The sequence below is a fragment of the Mytilus galloprovincialis genome, chromosome 3 (genome assembly GCF_965363235.1).
Source record: "Mytilus galloprovincialis chromosome 3, xbMytGall1.hap1.1, whole genome shotgun sequence".
NCBI classification, from domain to species: Eukaryota; Metazoa; Mollusca; class Bivalvia; order Mytilida; family Mytilidae; genus Mytilus; species Mytilus galloprovincialis.
In genome coordinates, this window is record NC_134840.1 from 43,584,880 (window position 1) to 43,609,050 (window position 24,171).

Here is a 24,171-nt window from a genome sequence, read left to right on the forward strand (position 1 = left end):
TTCGAACATGTGAATAATATTTTTGATAGATTGGTTGTCGAATTGAAATAACCTGGAAAGTGGCTTTCTCATACATTCTCTTTTATTGAGGAAACGCAGCCCCCCTTTTTGCAGGTGGGTAAACTTTCAAAATCTAATAATTCCCATTTTTTTAAAAATCATTAACGGACCGAATTCAGTAAAGTTGAAAAATGATTGAATATTTCTAGTATTGGACAATATTGTTAAGTAAACAGCTATTTATTTTGTCCATTCCCTATTTACTGATTTAAAGTTTGTAGACATTAATGTAGAATTATAACAAACAACATATTCAGATTAAAATATTTGTCGGTCATACTTCTCTTTCTGTTTCAGGAAGTATGACTGTTTAAATCTGTCGAGTTCTTTAGCTTTTATCAAACGTAGAACTGAAATTAGTAAGGTCCATGTTGATTGTGTTTTATAGTTTCTGCATTTTTATACCGTTGTTCTATTGCCTCTCATTTGTAAAAGAAGACACAGCGATGACAAACATTTTTATTCTGACACATACATATTTTACTGCATAATCTACAACCTCCAACACTATTAACACACATCCGTTTGTCTTTATCGTATCATCTCAAAGTTGATAATTTCAAAATGACATTCTCCGAAATCTTCTACAGCCATTGACATCTCTACTGGTGAATGCTTTTTCAATTTCAACTTGTTGCTCAACGGACTAGGCCAACTCAGATAATAGTCTAAAATGTAAAAAAATAATGTGTAATTGTGCCCATCAGTAAAATGATTTTGACAAAATTATAATTAAGTTTTAAAAAAAATGTACTTAAAATGCTTTAAAAAGTTGTAACAGCTGTCATACATCACAAGTTCTCATAACAATAGCATACGCAATACTTTCCATAAAAAGCGCTTATAACAAGAAACTGTTGGCAAAGCTTCAATTCTAATTTTAAATTATACAATAAGAATGAATTGTTCACATGTATCAGTATAGGATACCCTGGTTATAAACTGGTACGTTACTTAATAAAGAATCACAATTTCATTTATTTATGTTGTAATATTTTTTTCATCATTATTGAATTATATAAAGACAATTATCTAGACTAACTTTATTCTTTAAAATGGTTCGATTTATTTGCATACTTATGTAAGTCAGCGTTTCAGTTTACACCCCAATAACATATAGACAACATTGTTTATCAATTATAAATCTCAACACAAATGTTTATATTGTCTTTAATTTCGACTTTATTGAAGCCCCAGTATTCCATTTATAAGTATCGTGCATGAATACACCACAGAGAGATCGACAAAATGTTTACATAGTACATAGTTACAAACAAAAGTTTTATAAGCTTGCTCTATTGATATCTTATAGTGTGTCTTTCTAAATTGTGATGGTACACTGCTTCGGGTAAGGGGAGATGTTGGTACCTACCAAAACGTTTAAACCCACTGCTTTTGTTTACACCTGTCCTAAGTCAGAACCAGATGTTCAGAGGTTGTGCACAACATTAAGGTGTATCCTGAAACATTAAACTTGCCTTTATAAATGAGAGACTCAAAAAGATGTTTTCCGTTTGAAGTTTTCGTAACTCTGAAAAAACGGGGGTCTGCTCTGTCAGTCTTTTGAACGTCAAGTTCTAAAGTGGGGAAAATCTAAAAGAAGTAGAACATAATTAGTTATAAATACATCTCAAATATTTTGAATAAATTGATATTCAAATCAAATATTTAAAAGTCTTAACTGTTCATACATGTGTGATGTTCTTAAAATGTAAAGTATCACGTGCAGTTTATATCGTGCATATCTTGACCTTTATCTTCATTTTCAAAAAAAATAATTAAAAAAATTTGTAAGGGTTCCGTGGAACCCAGTGTCTCGCCTACTTTTGCTGTTAATCACACACTCATCAAAAATAATGAAAAAAATCAATAAAATTATTCCTCTCGATACTATCTTTTGATTGTCAGAAGCTTCTGTCCAAGTTTGGTAAAAATCCAGGCTAGTTTAAGAATCTTAAAAATGTTTTAAATACTTTAACTGCAGACTGTATGTAATATTAGCTGGAAGAAAAACTAAGTCCATTTATAAGTAAAATACGGGAAAAATGGAATTTTATTTTTACAAAATTTACATCTGGATACTATCTTCTGATCATAAACAAGCTTCTGGCCAAGTTTCTTACAATTCCAGGATAGTTTAAGAAAGTTATTAAAATTTTAAAAACTTTAACCACAGAGTGAATGTAATGTTTCCTGGCAGAAAAACTAAGTCCATTTATAAGTAAAATACGGAAAAAATGGAATTTTATTTTTACAAAATTTACTTCTGGATACTATCTCCTGATCATAAACAAGCTTCTGGCCAAGTTTTGTACATTTCCAGGATAGTTTAAGAAAGTTATTAAAATTTTAAAAACTTAAACCACAGAGTGAATGTAATGTTTCCCCGCAGAAAAAACTAAGTCCATTTATAAGTAAAATACGGAAAAAATGGAATTTTATTTTTACTAAATTTACTTCTGGATACTATCTCCTGATCATAAACAAGCTTCTGTCAAAGTTTCGTACAATTCAAGGATAGTTTAAGAAAGTTATTAAAATTTCAAAAACTTTAACCACAGAGTGTATATTTGTGGACGCCGCCGACGACGACGACGCCGACGACGACGGAATGTAGGATCGCTATGTCTCGCTTTTTCGACTAAAGTCGAAGGCTCGACAAATACACCTTAAAAGGATTTACAAGGAAACACATCGACATTTTATTGAGTAACCACGTGACCCGTTATAGCAGAATCAATAATTGATTATCATTCCTGTTTTTCAAATTTTTTAACATTGTCATAAAGTAGGAGGTTTGGAAAGCCATTAAACCAGGTTTAACCCAAAATTTGTTTCTAAAATGTCCTGTACCAAGTCAACAATATGGCAGTTGTTAACAAATAGTTTGTTTGCATGTATGTTGGAGATTGTTTTTGTTGCACATCAGTGTTCCTGTTTTTCCACTGCTTCCCCCTAATAGTTGATGTGCTTCCCTAGGGTTTAGTTTGTAACCCAGATTTGTTTTGTCACAATCGATTTATGACTTTAGAATACCGGTTACTACTGTTGGTGACACGGTAGTATTTCCTGGCCCATAACGGATAATGATAGCCTTTTAGCCACTTTCTAACACTGCAAATAATTCTACATTCACAGTTAACTGAAGTACTTTCATTTTACTATTCAGAAATGAATTTGAATGTGTATCATGACCGTTTTCTATTTTTAAAAACCTAAGGCCACTAGTGCTTTTAGGTCTTTATCATGCAGTGAATACACAATTAAAAAAAATTCTCAAAAATTCATTTTCATCTGTTTGTAAAATTATTTCATATTTTTCTACACCAGATTCATCCCTCAGTTTGGCAAAGTGTGTTCAGTTGATACTGTATTTTTTGTCCAATCACACTGTTCAGATACATTGACTTAGGTAGGGTTCACAAAAGAGCAACCTAAATTCTGGTTTACAAATACTACCGTGCCACCTGTTGTCTTTATCTATATAGATTTAAATCTTAAACTCAAGTTTCGAATTTATAAATTTATGAATGACACAGTTAGTTTGTACAAAATACAATAATGGGATTTACTACCAAAGCGAATCTTGGAAATAAACTCATCATAGATAAAAGGACTAAATTATATACGCCAGACGCACGTTTCGTCTACAAAAGACCCAGTGACGCTCGAATCCAAAAAAGTTTAAATAAAAAGGCCTAATAAAGTACGAAGTTGAAGAGCATTGAAGACCAAAATTCCTAAAAGTTTTACCAAATACAGCTAAGGTAATCTATGCCTGAGGTAGAAAAGCCTTAGTATTTCAAAAATTCTAAATTTTGTAAACAGTTAATTTATAAATATAACCATATCAATGATAATTCATTTTGTTCTGACTACTAGGCTGGTGATACCCTCGGGGAAATTAATCTCTACCAGCAGTGGCATCAACCCAGTGGTTGTAAATAAAATCATCATAGATACCAGGACTAAATTTTGTATATACACCAGACACGCGTTTCGTCTACAAAAGACTCATCAATGACGCTCGAATCCAAAACAGTTAAATAGGCCAACTAAAGTACGAAGTTGAAGAGCATTGAAGATCAAAATTCCTAAAAAAATTGCCAAATTTTTCTAAGGTAAGCTATACCTGAGGTAGAAAAGCCTTAGTATTTCAAAAATTCAAAATTTTGTAAACAGTTAACTTATAAATATAACCATATCAATGATAATTCATGTCAACACAAAAGTGCTGACTACTGGGCTGGTGATACCCTCGGGGAAATAAATCTCCACCAGCAGTGGCATCGATCCAGTGGATGTAAATAAACTCATCATAGATACCAGGACTAAGTTTTGTATACACGCCAGACGCGCGTTTCGTCTACAAAAGACTCATCAGTGACGCTCGAATCTAAAAAAAGTTAAAAAGGCCAAATAAAGTACGAAGTTGAAGAGCATTGAAGACCAAAATTCCTAAAAGTTTTGCCAAATACAGCGAAGGTAATCTATGCCTGAGGTAGAAAAGACTTAGTATTTCAAAAATTCAAAATTTTGTAAACAAGAAAAGGCAATAACATCGCTGGTCCATTAGAATTAAGATAAGAGTTTTCATTGGCTTTTTCAGATAGTTACTTTGCTGTTTTTTTTTTTTTCACCTATTCCTTTATATAAATATGACCCGGTATTCCCAATTTACAACACCTTTGAAACGTTACGACTCAGCAAATGTTGTATTTTACAGCGTATGTTCATTAATTAAAATAACACTTGATAAAATTTGCAGATCTTGTTTTGCTGATCATTTTTTTGCTATCTAAATGTATCCATTTAAGGTAGCACAATACAAAGATTTTTTCACTCCCAATCAGACAACTTTAAACTGATGTAATTCATTTCATCCTTCTTAATATTTTATAAATGAGGTACCAAAAGAAAGAAGAACGATCAATCTTTCAAATTGTGATAATTTCATTATGACATAACTATTACATAATTAATCATGATGTAATTAGTCGCTATATTTTGATGTCCACACTTGAATGAATTTAGCGTCTTTGTTTTTCATAGCATCCCAAAATATTTTATAGATTCTTGTACAACACAGCTTGACCTCCAAAACTATGTCTCAGATTTCCAAAATCATCAATAGAACAAATTTTATACTCAATTGAACTTAGTGGTCTCTAATGAATTGATGTTGCAAACTTCATTGAAGATTTATGAGAGAATGAAATACAATAGGAAAAATCTGAGACACAGTTTTGGAGGTCAAACTGTGTTGTGCAAGAATCTATAAAAATTTTTAGGATGCTATGAAGAACAAAGAAGCTAAATTCATTCAAGTATGGACATCACAGAATGGCAACTAATTACATAACAATTGATTATGTAATAATTATGTCATAATGAAATTATCACAATTTGAAAGAATAATCCTTCTTCTTTCTTTTGGTACCTCATTTATAAAATTTAAAGAAAGATGAGTGGAATTACATCAGTTTAAAGATGTCTGATTGGGGATGAAAAATCTTTGTATTGTGCTACCTTATATTGACAATGACTGCAATCATTAAACGAATCTCGATTTTTGCAAACTTATTTTGAATTATTTGTAGATCTTATTTTGTTGGTTATTGATGCTATTTAAAGTTCATATCTACCTATTAGAATTTTCAAAATAACACAAATAATTAAAAAAAGGTTGTTAAATGTGTAATTTTATGGCAATACCTAGTCTACGAAGTCGTCTGACAAATTTGATTTGAAATAGACGACATTGTACACTATTTTCTATTTCCAGCCATGCCGTCCATTTTGGTTGCTAAGCTGAGTCACATTGATTGAGATTATAACACAATGATGACTGCTGTACCCATATTTGTGACATTTTTACCTATTATGTCTGTTTGTTTTATTCACACATCGTTTTCATATATAATTGAATTTGATACGACTGGCATACAAGTGAGAGGTTAAGCTAGCTTTAAAACCCGGTTTAATCAACCTACATAAGAAAATACCTGTACCAAAGTCAGGAATATGATAGTTAGTATCCATGCGTTTGATGTGCTTGAGCTTTTAATTTTGCCATTTGATTACGGACTTTCCTCTTTGAATTTTCCTCGGAATTCAGTATTGTTGTGATTTTGTTTTCACTGGACACAGTTTTAAAACCAGCTGTTTCAGCGGAGAAGATTTTTGCTAAAGCTAACGGACGACAGATGCCAAGTGATGAACATATCTCGCTTGACCCTACTGGCCAGGTGAGCTAAACAATTGGCTATAATTAAAACAAACTGATAGTTGTGTAAATCATTGCAGAAAATCCCAATTTTTTCATCATGATCAACTTTAGAAATTGTAAAACTAAACGTATATAAAAGATTTTAAAATCTTGTAAACTGAAAGTGCAGATCATCAGATAAACGTTATACCCTTTTATAATTAGAAGTATAAATCAATCATATATACTGTAAAGCTATAAAATAAGAAAACGAAAACAAAATGCATCTATATTACATTGAAGCCTTTGTCCATATGTTTAGAATAAAACAAAATATGCATGCGTGACCTATAGTTGTTAATGTCTGTGTCATTTTGGTCTTTTGTGGATAGTTGTCTCATTGGCAATCATACCACACCTTCTTTTTTTATATAGTAGTCGTATGCACGTAATAAGTTACACCCCTGGTATCATTGAAGGAGTTTTTTAACAACTAATATTAGATACGAATAAATTGTGCTTGGATCATTTATTTGATAGATTTGCAATACTTTTAAATTCGAACTCATAATATCATACTTTTTCGTTATGAGTCAATATTTTCTTACCATGACTCCAACATTTGCACAATTTTTCGCCATAACGTATGGTTTGTGATTATCGAACTGATGACATGATCGCAGCACACAGATGAACATTGTCGTTGGAATTTCATCAGGTGATTCGCACATTTTGAGACATTTAAAAATGTAACAGTCGAAGTTCCCTGTGAAAGAAAAGAATAACTTCATTTAATTATGCACCAACAGAATATTCCGTATAACAGGACTTTTGATAATGTTTGATCATAATGCTTTATAAAAATGAGTATTTCTATGTTTCTTTAATGACCATTCTAAAATAGATACATCTGAGCTGATCTTAAAACATTTTGAATGAATGAAAGTTCCGGTAACAAAATAATTGTATATTTATATTTGTCTACTGCTATTTGTCAATGTTCATTCTGGGAATTTCAATATTCATTCATTAACATACTGGCCTGGCCTCTTGTTGTGAGGTAAAGATAAAGGAGACAGTAGTTTACTGATGTTACAATCTTGTAAATCGATTATGAAAAGACAAATCAGTGCATCAAACAAAAACTCAAGGAATCGCATGAACTCCAACAGAAAACGAGACCTGAGGCATCAACAACGTAAATGTCACCTGTCTGCTATAATGCTATAAACTCATCACAGATACCGATTTAAATTTTGTATTTGCGGTACACCAGACATGCAAATTAACACTCGGTCAAAATGTCATAATCGGAAATAAGACATTATATACTGCCCCTTTAACTATGATATCAAAATGATATATGATGGAGCATAGGGTATTTTACTGCTTAGAAACGGAAAGCTGACAATAAGGAGTTCCGAAATCGTAGCTGTTAATGTGAAAATTGAAAAGGTGGTGTCACGTGATATTTTTCCATGCATTTGCCTACTTATTTAAAACATATTACATTCAGTATTTGTTGTCTAAGACCTTTGAAATTAATAGCCTGGTACATTTGATAACTATTGACTGTTCATTAACTTTTGGGGTTTTATCTTTTTTGTTTAATGACGTATATTTTGACTTAAATTCTTAATACTAGTAGTCGAGAGTATGAATTTGTCCAGAAATTCTGCGAAAAAAGTCCAGACTTTCACCAAGTTTCCCTAAATTTAGGCATCAGTAATTTACTGACGTTCAATTCGCACAAATCAAATAAGGAGACCGCTCAAGGTAACAAGCAAAACAGAGTAAACAGAACAACCTCTAATAGGGGCGAAATCGGATTCTTTGACAGTGGAAACTCCTACTATAAAATTGAGAATGGAAATGGGGAATGTGCCAAAGAGACAACAACCCGACCATTGAAAAAAAAAAACAACAGCAGAAGGTCACCAACAGGTCTTCAATGTAGCGAGAAATTCCCGCACCCAGAGGCGTCCTTCAGCTGGCCCCTAAACAAATATATACTAGTTCAGTGATAATGAACGCCATACTAATTTCCAAATTGTACACAAGAAACTAAAATTAAAATAATACAAGACTAACAAAGGCAAGAGGCTCCTGACTTGGGACAGGCGCAAAAATGCGGCGGGGTTAAACATGTTTGTGAGATCTCAACCCTCCCACTATACCTCTAGCCAATGTAGAAAAGTAAACGCATAACAATACCCACATTAAAATTCAGTCCAAGAGAAGTCCGAGTCTGATGTCAGAAGATGTAACCAAAGAAAATAAACAAAATGACAATAATACATAAATAACAACAGACTACTAGCAGTTAACTGACATGCCAGCTCCAGACTTCAATTAAACTGACTGAAAGATTATGATTTCATCATATGAACATCAGGCACAATCCTTCCCGTTAGGGGTTTAGTATCATACCATCATAACATATATGAGAAGAACATAACCCGTGTCATGCCAACAACTGTTTTTTGAATAAATGTGTTTAGTTCCGATGCAAAGACCCTATAAGTGAATCAATATTAACACCAAAATATGCAATCCTTAATGACCTGACAACAGTATCGTAACTATATCCCTTCTTAATAAGTCTATTCAAAGGTTTTGTTAGTTTTTGAGGTGAATACTGACACCTTTGTGCTTTATAAAAAATATTTCCATAAAAAATTGGATGTGAAATACCTGAACGTATAAGAAGTCTGCATGTTGAGCTATATTTACGAATGATGTCCTTATACCGATGATAAAATTTAGTAAATGTTTTGACTAGTTTGTGATATCGAAAACCCTGGTTTAATAATTTTTCAGTATTACATAAATTTCTCTCGTTAAAATCTAAAACATTGTTACATACACGAGCGAATCGTACAAGTTGAGATATATAAACACCGTAAGATGGTGACAAGGGAACGTCACCATCTAAAAATGGATCACATCCATGCAAATACACGTTTAGTCAAAAAGTTACAATCGGGAATATGACACAACTGATAAACTTACAACTTTTCAGATATCTAAATATCTAATACTGCAAAAATATGTTGATATGGTACACAGACATATCTTATATGTTAATCAATTCGTGATAGTATCCTTAAAACGTTCGTGCAAGGAGCACACGCCAGCGTAAAACACGACATATAATGTTCTGTAAAATACAGTATAAGCTTTGTAAAATCCTCTTAAATAATTCGAAAATTATTTCTGTCTCAATTTAGATTTTCTTTTCAAGACAGCTGAATAAAATCAAACTTAAACTTGATCAATAAATAATTTAAGTCGTTAAAAATACTACTAGGTAACTGGTCGAATAGTATTTTTTGAAAAGTTATGCATTTAATTACTAGGAATGATACATACAGAAATCCTGTTTTTCATTGGTTAACCGTTCCATTGATAGATGTTGTTCATGGTCAACTTTAAGGTAATAATTTGTTCTAAATCCATGTCTGATTCTACACTGATAGAGATTTTTAAACTTCACACATTTTACCCGAGGTATGTAGGTTATTCTTTTTATAAAGCTTTTTACTTCAAGAAACGCTCCACCTAAAATATTAAAAAAAAAAACGGTATTAGTCTATATGATATGTGTTTGTATACTAATACTGAAAAAAAAGAATTCTACAGAAATTGAATTCTGAACATCATATAAATTTCTTTACAAACAGCACGTTCAATGTAATTCTGTAACCCCGAATACATATTTTTGCCTACTAACGGATCTTGATAATGAAAAGATGAATATCATAACTGAATGGTAATAAACTGAAAGATACCAAAGGGACAGTCAAACTCATAAATCTAAAACAAACTGACAACGCCATGGCTAAAAATGAAAAAGACAAACAAAAAACACCACACATGACACAACATAGAATTGTCATATGTCTTTAGTTTTAACCCAAAACCCACGAAAGGGTAAAATAAATCGTAGTTTAATAGGTCTGTTCTGTGTTCCTTTGGAACTTCAACCAAAGATGAAGAACTGGATCTTCCATCGCTGTATTGGATACATAAACTTCATAAGTGTCCTTACAAACAACGGTATATTGCTGGGTCTTCCAAGTGCTCCACGAAACCTCTTTCTAAATTATTAACATCCATTTTATCAGCAATCAAAGACGGGCTTCAAAGTTATTGTGAAACTGCCTATTCTAGAGGGGCGTGAATTAGATGTGGATACTTAAAAATTCCAAAGATCTTTTAGAGTACATACAATCTAACTCTCTTTCATCTTGTAACAGTATTAAAACATTTGACTTTTCTACTCTTTACACTAGTATTCCACATTCCAAACTAAGAGACAAATTGAAAGAGTTGGTATTGCTTTGCTTTATAAAAAAGAATGTCCAACGTAGATACAAGTATCTTGTCTTAGGGAGGGATAAATCCTACTTTGTAAAGGACCACTCTGATTCAAACAAAAAATTCTCTGAAACTGATATTATCAAGATGCTTGATTTCTTGATTGACAACATATTTGTTACGTTCGGAGGACGTGTTTTTCAACAGACTGTCGGCATTCCAATGGGAACAAACTGTGCCCCTCTCCTTGCCGACTTGTTTCTTTATTATTATGAGGCTGACTTCATGCAGGAACTTCTTAGGAACAAAGATAAGAAGTTAGCAATATCCTTTAACTCTACTTTCCGCTATAAGATGATGTTCTTTCACTAAATAATTCAAAATTTGGTGACTATGTGGAACGCATATATCCAATCGAGCTAGAGATAAAGGATATCACAGATACAGTTAGGTCGGCCTCATATCTTGACTTACATCTAGAAATTGACAATGAGGGTCGGTTGAAAACAAAACTTTACGACAAAAGAGATGATTTCAGCTTTCCAATTGTGAACTTTCCATTTCTAAGTAGCAACATTCCAGCAGCACCTGCATACGGGGTATATATCTCCCAATTGATACGATATTCCCGTGCTTGCATTTCCTATCATGACTTTCTTGATAGAGGGTTGCTGCTCACAAGGAAGCTATTAAACCAAGAGTTCCAAATGGTGAAGTTGAAATCATCCCTTCGTAAATTTTACGGACGCCATCACGAGTTGGTTGACCGTTATGGAATAACCGTTTCACAAATGATATTGGATATGTTCCTTACGTCGTAACAACAATCCCCTTCCCTTTCATGAATGTGACCTACCGAATAAGACTATTTACCCGATTTGTTATCACATAAGCAACACGAGGGGTGCCACATGTGGAGCAGGATCTGCTTACCCTTCCGGAGCACCTGAGATCACCCCTAGTTTGTTTTTTTTTTTTTTTGGGGGGGGGGGGGGGTTCGTGTTGTTTATTCTTTAGTTTTCTATGTTGTGTCATGTGTGCTGTTTTTTGTTTGTCTTTTTCATTTTTAGCCATGGCGTTGTCAGTTTGTTTTAGATTTATGAGTTTGACTGTCCCTTTGGTATCTTTCGTCCCTCTTTTAAGACCAATCACTCTTACAACTGACAATGTCATCTTTTCTGAACTACTTGCAGATCTCTGTAATAGTTTCAAGATAAAAGGCAAAAACCACTAAAACGAAATGATAAAAACAATCATTTCAAGGCAATAATTGTAACTATCAAATTCAACCATGAAATCTTGTCTCTTTTGTCATTTATGCTATTCCAATTCTATCTTTCAAATTAAGTTTTCAAGAAAAATACAAAGACAAAAACAAAAATTGCAAAATTTGTATTTTATCGGTAATCACTACAATAAGAAGTCGACCGAAGATTTTGCGCTATGTTGAATTACTTATTAATCTATATAAGTTCGTGCTACAGATTCGTTATAATGCGTCCATAAGATGTGCTTTAATATATATGTAATAATATGTCATTAGACATCTAGTGACCCTGTTAGAAGAGTATACAATCACTAGACTAAATGTGCTGTCTTCCGTTCAGTGCGGGATAAACTGACATAAACAGGAAATTTAGTTGATAATTGAATCATACAAAAAGGATCAAAAGCTTGTGATCCCTGTTAGAAGAAAAGGCATACTAAACATAAACGAGTCTTATCACAAGATTTTTAATTGCTTAAGCAAAACAACGAGTGCCACATTTGGAGCAAGAGTTGTGCCTTTAGAAGCACATGAGATTGGCAACAGTTTTGGGTGGGGTTCGTGTTTATTTATACTTAGTTTTCGAGGCAGTTTCTAGTGTTTGTTTGCGTTGTCAGTTAAATGAACTAATACTTATACGACTTATGAAATTTGAACCTTTCCTTTCTTTCTTCCGCCTTTTTCACAGTTGAACATCTACACCCTAAAACAAATGTCAGAAGATACAAAGAGGGCATACAAAATTCATTAAGTCGTAGAAAAGCTGTAACAGAACATTACCAGAAAAGTGAACAACGAAAAGACAAACAGCAATCTACAAAACACTAAACAGGAATGAGCAAAACTAACCGCACGATTGAATTAAATAGTAAATACAGGCATCATCTCCGTTTGGAATAGATATTAATTACCATTGTCAACACTAATAACAAACGAAGACAACATCTACATAAATGTTTAAGCTGAAAAAAAATAAGTTATTTAAGCTTAATGTGTTTGTTGAATACATAATCAGACAGTAAAGTGTTAACATTCGTATAGTGTTTTGATTATAGATTAGTTTTATATTTTAATATATAATGCCCTCACAATACAAATACTTAAATTTAAATGAACTGGTTTTATACTTTCAAAATGGTTTGATCGATATTAAATCGAAAGTTTCCCCAATACATCTGAAATGTCAATGTACGACTTAAACTAGGGCCCAGTTAGATTAGTTAAAAAATCTTTACGGGCGTTCCATGAAAATTAAACGTGCATATCGATAATCCTAGATTTGAGGTGTTTTGTACAAATCCAAAATTTTGTTTTGACATGCACTCGTCACATATATAGGCACAGTCGCAAATACTATGTGATATCATATCAGGTAGAATGGAATTAAGCCAGATCCTGTTTGACTGCGACACCATGCAATACATAGACATAAAATTTCAGAGTGATATTTCTTTAAACCCTGGCCAAGGCTAGAGAAATATATTAATCATCGTTTTTACCTGTAAAAGAATGAGTTTTTGTTGATCGAATCAGTCAACCTAATGGCTTACTTTTGTTTAACTTTCAATGAAGAAATAATTCTTTTCCTTTTAATTGTCGAACACGCATAGTTCCTGCGCTAACAATAACTATTAAAGGGCTCAAATAGAAGTCCACACGAACACGGATTCAATGAAGTCGACTTATTCACTTGTTTATGAATAATTCATTAGCGAAGTTTTTTTTTAGCTAATTGAACTTTCAATAAACTGGCTGCTTACAGGGATTTTTTTTCACTATTTCACTTTCATTAATGATTAACACAAAAAAAAAAAAAAAATTATGCCGTTATTAATGGCATTTCAGCTCAATTTGTCTATGATAAATATATAGAACTTATATTTGCTTCTTCGCATTTACAATACGAGTATTTGCGTTATCTGTATATGATATATTGAATAGCTACAATGTGTCTGACAGTACTGTAATAACCTTATCTTACATTTGTAAGGGATTTTAATTGTTCGTAATGAAGGTCTTGATTTTTTTGGGATGTCATTTTCTCATAATTATATATACTATATAGAATTGAGATAAAGAAGGAATTTGTCAGAGACAAAAACCTGACCAAAGAGCAGAAAACAGTCCAAACACACCAAGGGTCTTTAACCCAGCGAGAAAATCCCACCAGTCAACTTGTAAGGTATACATATCATTCTATAGAATGTTATCTGTTATCTTTTTTTACGTTTTAAGGATAAACGTTAATTTTACGCATACTTGCAGCCAAAGGCTTTCAAATTAGGGTCAATAAAGCAGACAGAACATTGCAGAAAAGCTCATCACGTTTAAATCTAATTAACATTATAAAGTGGGTTTATATATGGAGTTAGGATTATGATACTAAACAAGCAAAATAACTTACCAAGATCGATTTCGATATCAGAATCATCTGAAAGCCGACGAATTTAACGAAAAGAATGATATATATTGTTTCCTTTGACCAATTAGCATAACCCAAAACAGTTAAATTAGATACTCTAATGTCGGTTTGAAAAAAGGTACAAACACTTTCTTTAATATGATAATGTTACTTTTTGGTCCCATGAATTTAAATATTAAAAAAAAAATTATAAATCTTTCTAATAACATCCATCAGATGGTACTAGAGATTAACAAAAAGTTTCTGACTCGACCCGAGTCCGACTTCTAGTGATGGTTAAACAGTTTAAATGACAGGAGTAAAAACAAATCAATTTAATCATTTTTTAATCACATTACAACGTCATCATTACTAAGATTTAACACGGTAAAAATGATTAGGGTACTAAGTATATTGAGATCATTTCTTATAGTTAACCTGTATAATTTGTAGTCTTACTCGTACTCGGATAATAAGACATATGTCTGTCGAACATCACTTTTCTTTATATTTTTAAAATGTGGTCTTACATAATGGCATTAGAACACCAAACTTCCTGAATTAAGAGCAAAACAGCAAAATCTGCCACAAATAGCCTCATATTAAGAAATTGTCATTAAAATGTTGATTTGTTACTTTCTATGTATGTAATCAAGCTAACCCCTATGCGGTAAAACTGAATAAATAAAGGCAACAGTTGTATACAGCTGTTCAAAAGTCATACATCGATTGAGAGAAAACAAATCCGAGTTACAAACTAAAACAGTGGAAAACACGTCAACTACGAGAGGAAAACAACAATAGAAACACCGAAGTGCAACAAAAATCAAACGCCAATGCAACATACATTGGCATGCAACGGATGGTACGATACTAAACCCCCAAACCGGTGAGATCGTGTTAGATTTTCAAATGAAAAACATAATCTTTCAATCAGTTTAATTAAGATCTGGAGCTGGTATGTCAGTAACTGCTAGAAGTCCCTAGTTAATTTATGTAACATTGTCATTTTGTTTAGTTTTTCTTGTAACCTATTTTGACATTGGACTCAGATTTCTTTTAATCTGAGTTTTTGTTCGCGTATTGATGTGTGTTTGTTTATTCTATATTGGCTAGAGTTATAAGGGGATGGTTGATATCTCACAAAAACATGTTTAACCCAGCCGTATTTTTGCGCCTGTAACAAATCAGGAGCATCTGGCCTTTCCTAGTCTTATATGTTTTTTTTTATTTAAGTTTATTTATATGTTTTGGAGTTTAGTATGACGTCTATTGTTTTTATTGTACTAGTACATATTTTGTTTATAATCCAGCTGCAGCTTGCCTCATGGAACGAGTTTTTCCAGCTGTGTTGACGACCCATTGGATGACTTCGGCTGTTTTATTTGCTGCTCTTTAGTCGGGTGTGTTCTCAATGATACATTCTCCATTTTTAGGTTGAAGTTTGGTAAGTTAACCAAATATGTCTGTAAAGGATGCTCACTCAGTTTTGTCGATATCGTGGAACTACAAACAACTGTAATACAATTGGGAGGTTTAGCTACCTTTAAAACCAGGTTTATTTCTCATATTTCCCCCGCATAATGCCTCTACCAAGTCTGGAATAATACAGTTGTCTTCCAGTCATTCCATTGGTTGATATTGATTACAGTATGTTGTTTTCCAGTCATTCCATTGGTTGATATTGATTACCGTATGATGTTCTCAGTTTTTATAGATTATCCCTTTTTGAATTTAACTTGGAGTTCGGTTTTTAGAATAGTGTCGAGATTTTTTGATTTGGTAGTTGAAAAACAGTAAAAGGTTGCGTTTATTGTGGTACTGTATGTTTACTTGAATTGATCCACTTTACCCTAAGGATGTTTCTATCCATTTCTGTCGTTTTTGCAACAACATTTTGGAACCTTCGATTGTTTTGCTTTTCCAAATCGAATTTTAAATTTGCCGTTTAACGGTTTTGATCGTTTGCCACTGAAGAGTATCATATAGATGAAACGAGCTCCTAGCGAACCAAATTGAGAACCTGATGTTTTTGATGAGTTCTATAGCACATTTAATACACTGTTCGACGAGTAAACAAATTCACTCACAACTAATTTCTTGGTCTTGATGCAAAGTATGTCATGGAACTTCTAAAAATTTGTTTTATCACTCATATTTAATTATTATATATATTGTTTAAAGCAACTGTCAATTCTTTCTAATGTTAAAATATTTGATGAGTAACGTGAATGAATCAATTTGTAAGTTGAGCAACAAAAGTAGCACAGTAAGCACAATCTTTCAAAAAACATAACTTTCATTGATCACCAACTTCCTGTTTTCTTTGTGTTTCTTTTTGGGAACTACACATATGAGTTTCCGGATTAGTCGTCAGGTTACACGTGTAACGTTATATGCTTTACTTCTTTTAAAATGGGGTTTAGATTCATTTCACATTTACTTCCCGTTGACTAAAAACTTTAAGCGATGGGTATCGATAGTGAGCAATAGTTCATGGTTCATCTTGGTTAGTTGTATAAAAAGGAAGGCGAACGAATAGAAAATGATATTTCAACTGATATGTCTTATTCGGTGATAATAATTCAAGGAAAAGAGGACGAGATTATTATTACAACAACTAGAACATAAACGTTGTCGTCATCTGTGTGATAGATAATAAGATAATCCATAACAGACAACCAATTCGAGATGGTATTCGCCCGTGAGCGTCCGATAAATACTCGTAGGACAGACAGGCAAAAGGCTTTTTATCACCAGCCACTATTGTTTTACTAATTATATTTTACTAATTATATTTTACTTATTACTGTTAAATAATTCTTACCTCTAGTTCTCAAGACTGTTATGCAGATTTCAAATATAGCAGTGTCACCATCACTGTCTTGCCGGTCTACGATCTATTAATAAAAAGATTAAGAAATGCATGGAAAGGTTGATGTTTTACTAAAATATGATGAGATTCTTTCGAATGAACGTTCAAACTATTTTCACCTCATCTCACCTATCCTCTAAATGCCGGTCGATATTTAAGGCCCTCAAACTTATTTACTCGAAGAATGACGAAACGTTATAGTTAGTCATATATTAGCATCAGACAACATATATGTTTTTTTAATAAGCTTTTGCAAACAACACTTAAGAGTGAGAAAAGTACCAACTGGGTGATACAGACATCGAAGAAAGACAGACATCATTATTGTTAAAATGAAAACATAACGATTGTCAAATACACTCTACAGAAAAAGAAATAAGAGTAAACACACTGAAATGGCCGTATTATGTTTGTAAAAGGTAGAAATTATAGAAATCGCTTAAATTTTAATATTTTTTAGTTTGAGTACAGCTGATTTAAAACAAAAATGATAAACAATATAGGTCACCGATGAGGTAAAAAAGATATTTCAATTTTAATGCCAAAAAAGGGCATTTTTGCACCGAAGGGAGATAATTTGGAGCTTTTTCAATGATACAAACATTTTAAAAGTCACCTGCGGCCAAAAACAAATCGGTTTTTTTGGTTGATTTTTTACATTATCATTTAGTTATAAATTATAACAAGTTATAACTCTTACAAAGTTTTTGTACAAGTAACAACCTGTACAAAATAATAAAATGTTCACGACATATACAACTCATCTTTGAAAATGAAAAACAAAATGTTTAAAATTTTGCTGAAATCTTTGTACCCTCGAGCCTCCTTAATTTAATGTTGCTGTTGTGGAGTCTAGTTTTCTGATCTGATTTCTAATTATTTTTAAAAGGAAGTTCTACAATGCACGTTTTGTATTTGTGATTATCAAGATTCATGGTAATGAAATATTGTACAACGATTGACACATTTGGATAAGACTCTATTTAAACGTTGACATCAATCTATAGACCTTTGAATTTCTTGTTTGGTTTGTATGCTGTTTGTTTGTTGTCTTGATGACTAATACCGCAGTCTCCTTTAAATAGTATTTACTTACAAGAGAAAGGTCATCTTCAGTATTTGACGTACGCAGTAGGTATTTCAAAGTCTCTAACACTAGCCAATGGTTCCAGTATATAACTAACTGTCTGTTGATTGCCAGCAGTCGATCCATATTTCTGTATATTTTAGAATAACAGTCGTTGCATTATGAATCATTAAAGTATGTTACTGTACCAGCCATCACTTAATTTATTGATAACTATGTATATGTTACTTGATGTTTGTATACTTCAATCCTACTATTAAATCGAAATAATCTACATGGTCATTTGTGAAAATCTAACTAAAACCTTCAACAAAGCAGGAAGCCATATAAAAAAATAAGATAAGACACCAACATCTAGTATCCATGATATTACAGAAATAAGTAAATAATTCCATTTTGAATTGTTTCACATTTTTTATCACACGTTTTTTCATTGTTTACTATATGCATGGTATTGATGACTCTTATTGTTGAAGGTCATTTGGTGATAATTAATTGTTACCATCCTTGATACGAGAGAGTTTATATATATGTATACATATTCTTCTTTTATAATTGAATTTACCAAGCCATGGTACGTGTATTTAGTACATACCTTAGTTTTATGTCAAGAGGACTTCTTATACTGTCAGATTTCTCAATAAAGTGACCTTTTGCAGTTGTATGGAGAGAAATTTCCAGTGGGTCTTCGACGGTATTTGATGGTTCAATAAAAAATTGTGATTTGATGTCTTCTATAATGTCTAGACTTAGTGAACAATGTTCCTCCTATTAAAAATTTAAAAACAGATTTGTTTTCTTATAAAGTAAAAAATAGATATAAGAAGATTTGGCATCAGTACCTACGAGGCAACTCTTCATTCAAGTCATAATTAGTAAAAAGTAAACCATTATTACGCGTCATTGAAAATAATACTACACACGTATTCGATTTTACACTGCGAACTAATTATTGGTAAGTATAATAATTATAATATTTACTATTGCTTTCTTGCATACAAGGAAAAAATAAATAGTAAAACGAATGAATGAAAAATATCTGTTGTGAGTAGGGGCATTAATTCATATCTTAAAATTACAAGCATTTTTGTACATCAAATACAAGACATGTAGCATTTCACTTCAAGTCATACTTCACCGTTGGTTCACAACCTGGGCAGTCATCCTAAGTGTTAGAAACTATTTGTTTAGTATTAACTATTGAGTATGTGTATGTCTTATAATGCTCTGGTAGAATTGTGTTATTTTATTGAAGAATGTAAACAGATAATTATATACCGAAACTTGTAAATGTCGACAGTTAAACATTTGTGACAACAACTGACATTGAATGAACTTCCTTTATGTTTTGAAAATAATAGTTTTTATTTTCCTGCCTACGAATCACTTTTCAGACTTTACTAAAACACGAACATTTGAAAGCAAATGATATACAAGATAGAAAACATGCGAGAACTATAATGTATATGACCGAATATAGCCAAATAAAACTGGTAACGGATTTTATTGAATTCCTTCCACAAACATTAGGCAGATGATAAAACATCACACACAGTTATCAATAAAATAGATATATATCCCTTTTATGAACTTATTTACACGTATAAAACTTTATTCAGTTACTAGGTAAGTCAGCTTCGCCTCAAAACCAAAAATACGTTGGTGGTAGAGGACAAACATGGGGTATTAATCCTTCCTTCTGATGGTTATTAAACAGCTAAGATGGTTTGATTATATTCCTTTTATTCAGAATGTCCATCCTGACCTAAATTGTATATCTAGTACATAAAGAACTGTTACCAGAATAAACATAGTCGATACTTCCAAGTCCTTCTGTGGCTTAAATACTATATATTTATTTATAAAAGTGTTTCTAAAATAGATTAAAATCAAATCTTGCTATCAAATACTATATCATTTGAGGCGATTACCTACCAAATGGCAATCAGAGCCATTACTTATAGAACAAACTTTTTCACGGTTTTTCAGTAATTCTAAGAAGTGAAAAATTAAGCAAATTATTAAACCTTTTTGTAAGTACATATCCAAAATCTGAACACTTGTGTGTGTTTTAGTCATATTTTGATGTATTGTCGTACAGGGACTTTTCGTTGGATGGTCAACTTTACTCGGGACGATTTAAGCCATTACATTACTTATATTACCGAAGACCTCATGATTACCTCTAGATGCATGACTCGACATACAGATTTATCGAAAGTGTGCTTATGAATCCCAGTTTATGATCAAACTCAGTAAAGACCCATCATTGTTAGATTTGGTTGATACATTCAAAAATACCTACCGTTATCTGGATGATATTTTTTCGTTGAATAATCCAGACTTCTCTAAATATACTTCAGAAATTTACCCAAAAGAACTTACTTAAACTAAATCTAACATAAACAACAGCAGTTGTCCTTTTCTAGATTTAGACATTTCAATTTCAAACGGGAAAATTCATACTAAAATTTACTACAAAAGAGACGATTTTTCATTTCCTATTGTTAATTTTCCTTTTTTAGACGGCGATGTGCCTTTGGCTCCATCATACGGTGTTTATATATCCCAACTCGTTCGGTTTGCCCGTGTGTGTTCGGATGTCAGCTTTTAACGAACGTAATCAATGCATCACTGGGAAATTGCTGTGTCAGGGATTTCGATACCATAAATTACTTAAAACTTTACTAAATTCTTTCATAGATACAAAGATTTGATTAGTAAATTTGACTATACCTGTAGAAAACTTATTAAAAATAGTATTTCACATTCTAAATTTTACGGTAATATTGTACTTAAAGCGAGGAAATCACTATGTGATCCGTGTAAACTCATCGAACCTTTAAACAAACTTACGAGTAAAGGTTACCGTACCAATATTGTAATTAGATCTCTGAATATAGTTTACATTGGCACTAATATCGATTTTGTCATTAGCAAATTAAAACATAACTAAATTGTACCTTCTTTTGAGGCGGGATGTATAGAGACACAGACACGTTAATTTTTATCTCTATAGAAGTCGCTCCTTATTATCCTACTACCTGTCGATACATTTATTTTTGGCATTGCACAAGTCATGTCTTCTCTGACTGTTCATGACTTTGAAATACTAAATCCCTGGGATGTGTTTTAGTTGATTTTAGTCTCTGATGCATGATTTTTTTTATTATTAATTGTTTTTGGCTTTTACCTAGCTGTCAGTAACTGCGAGTACTCTCAAATCGTATTTTCTTGTTAATTCGACCTGTTGATACTGTTTATAATGCTTTTTTTGTTATTTTATATTTATATGGATCTTGTCTATATACAGCTTTGATTATTTGGAATATATTCTAAGTCTCACTTCTTCTTACTACATTTGTATAAACTTCAAGATTTACCTGTATTTTTTTTTAAAACCGGTTTTTTTTCTGAAGTGAATATTTTCGAAGGGTTAAATATTTCGCAGTGGTGACTTGCCATTTGCCATGGCTTTGTTTGGACTTGTTTGTTTGCTTTTTTGCCTTGAATGTTTGTCCCTAATATTTTATTAACTGTGCATTTGCATTCAGATATCACAGATCAAATTTATTCGTTTATAGTGTATTAATGTACGTTTTTTGATTGAGTTAAGCCTGCCAATTGATATTTTATCGTGTTTTTCTATCTTGTGATGTTAATATGCTATGGTTTCAGAAAGAGGGAGAAGGTTTGGATCCATTAAAACGATTAATCCCGCTGCAAATGTTATCACCTGTCCTAAGTCAGGAATCTGATGTACAGTAGTTGTCGTTTGTTTATGTAATTTATACGTGTTTCTCGTTTCTCGTTTTTTTTTTTAATTTTATATAGATTAGACCGTTGGTTTTCCCGTTTGAATGGTTTTACACTAGTAATTTTGGGGCCCTTTATAGCTTGTTGTTCGGTGTGAGCCAAGGCTCCGTGTTGAAGGCCGTACATTGACCTATAATGGTTTAATTGTTATTTGGATGGAGAGTTGTATCATTGGCACTCACACCACATCTTCCTACATCTATTAGTTAATAATTTGTTTTCGAGTTTATTTTAATCTTCTATTCTTTCTTTCTATACTAAAAATTAGCCCTAGTACCATTTCTGATCATATCAATAGCGTAATAGTGTAGAAGTCAGTATTTCGCTTATGTGGTATTTTCTCATTGTTGAAGGCCGTACTTTGACATATTTTTGTTTCATTTGGTCTCTTGTGAAGGGTTGTCACACAGGCAAACCTACCACGTATTTTGTAATGTATAAGATCAGTTCGCAGTAACTGTTGTTTATTTGAATTATACGTTCAATTGACAAACAGCTTTAAATTTAAAGAAATAAGCAACACACTTACCGCTGATGAAATCGTGTCACCATTTGGATTCTGTTCACCAAAACAGTCCGCTTCGTCACTGTCGCTCATGATTACTTTTTCTGTTTAAAAATCAAATTTATTAAATATTAGTATATTTTGAGATAGGAAGATGTTGTATGAGTGCCAATGAGACAATTCGCCATCCAAATAACAATTTATAAAAGTAAACCATTATAGGGCAAGGTACGGCCTTCAACACGGAGCATTGGTTCACACCGAACAGCAAGCTATAAAGGGCCCCAAAAATTATTATGTAAAACCATTCAAACGGGGAAACCAACGGTCTAATTTATATAAAAACGAGAAACGAGAAACAAATTGTATGATTTATCATTAAATATACTAGAATAGAGAATGTGTCAAAGAGGTAACAACCCGATCAAAGAGCAGTTTGAATAATATATTGATTTATTTATTATTTGGTTAATGGTTAACGCAACTTTCAGCACTAATGTGCTATTACGTGGCGTTTAAAGTGCCCGGATCTTAGGTAGGAAAACTAACAATCCTAAGGTTGAAATCGAGCGCACCTACTATATGCAGAATTCGAAATCACAACCTCAGTGTTGACAGGCTAGTGAGACAGTAGTTCGACTACTTGTACCACTAAGCCCTCGAGACCCTTAAAAAAGCAGAAAACAGCTTGAGGTTACCAATAGGTCTTATACACTACGAGCCGGCATTCAACTGGCCCATAAACAATAATACGAAGAATTAAACAGGTTTTGTATGGTCTCAAGCCTCCTCTATACAATTAACAAATACGGAATAAACAAACACTCAGCAAAACACACTTGTCTGAATGAGTTGAACTTTTGTTCTTTTTTTTTTTAAAGTTTAATTAGTTTTTTGTGCAACTTTGTTACAGATAAAGCAAATCAAAATTAAGATAAAGGGTTTTTTTTTCTTTTTTTTTTTTTAACCCAGAAGGCTTTTAACTTTATCATAAATGAAAATGTCTGCCAAGCTTTTAAACGTTTCAGTTACTCAGATTTTCCTGTACCACGTGAAAACGGGACTGTTTCTAAAATTGGTTAAGATGAACAAAACAAATTGAGTATTCTTCCAAAATTATACAAGAGCTGTCAAAATGACAGTAAACCGGATTCTTTAACATTTATTTGTGTTCTGGCATTTATCAATATTACAAGGACCAAAACTAATAGGTAAAATTTATGATTATCAATATCAAACTTGACTTCCATGTTGTCAACAATAACAACATATAAACTAGATAGAAAATGACCCTCTAGCAGGACAAACTGTGTGCCCTTAATGCATAAAGTAAGGAAAAATTACTAAGTCCACCTACCTAGGATTTTGAAAATATCTAAAAAAATGAATGAATTGTATGGTTTTCAAATGGAAAGGCAAAAATCAAGCTTGTTCAAGAACCGTAACGGTAACTCCTGAACGGTACAAGTCAAAATCGTCATTATTGAACTTGACCTCCATTTTGTTGTCAGTAACAACATATTAAAATTTTAAAAGGTTTGGTTGAACGGTTCATGAGTAAATGCACGGACACAACATGTTTTAAACTTTCAAGAACCGTAACTCCTGAACGGTAAAAGTCAAAATCGTCAT

The 24,171-nt window shown here is 32.4% G+C and overlaps 1 protein-coding gene across 8 annotated transcripts in view; it reads right to left on the minus strand.

Annotated features, from left to right (window-relative positions):
* Positions 1 to 505: 505 nt before the first annotated feature.
* Positions 506 to 24,171, minus strand: part of LOC143068017 (uncharacterized) — a 34,410-nt gene continuing 10,744 nt past the window's right edge. For 4 of the 8 annotated variants that reach the window (XM_076241753.1, XM_076241750.1, XM_076241752.1 and 1 more), the window contains exons 2-10: positions 22,564 to 22,643; positions 18,814 to 18,986; positions 18,228 to 18,348; positions 17,084 to 17,156; positions 14,260 to 14,286; positions 9,641 to 9,829; positions 6,877 to 7,034; positions 1,539 to 1,653; positions 506 to 728 (exon numbers count right to left, since the gene is read on the minus strand). In XM_076241753.1, the coding sequence (XP_076097868.1) occupies positions 592 to 728; positions 1,539 to 1,653; positions 6,877 to 7,034; positions 9,641 to 9,829; positions 14,260 to 14,286; positions 17,084 to 17,156; positions 18,228 to 18,348; positions 18,814 to 18,986; positions 22,564 to 22,632 (1,062 nt within the window). In that variant the 5' untranslated portion in view covers positions 22,633 to 22,643 and the 3' untranslated portion in view covers positions 506 to 591. The remainder of the gene's footprint in view (positions 729 to 1,538; positions 1,654 to 6,876; positions 7,035 to 9,640; positions 9,830 to 14,259; positions 14,287 to 17,083; positions 17,157 to 18,227; positions 18,349 to 18,813; positions 18,987 to 22,563; positions 22,644 to 24,171) is intronic. The other 4 variants (XM_076241756.1, XM_076241755.1, XM_076241757.1 and 1 more) reach the window with 2 other exon arrangements.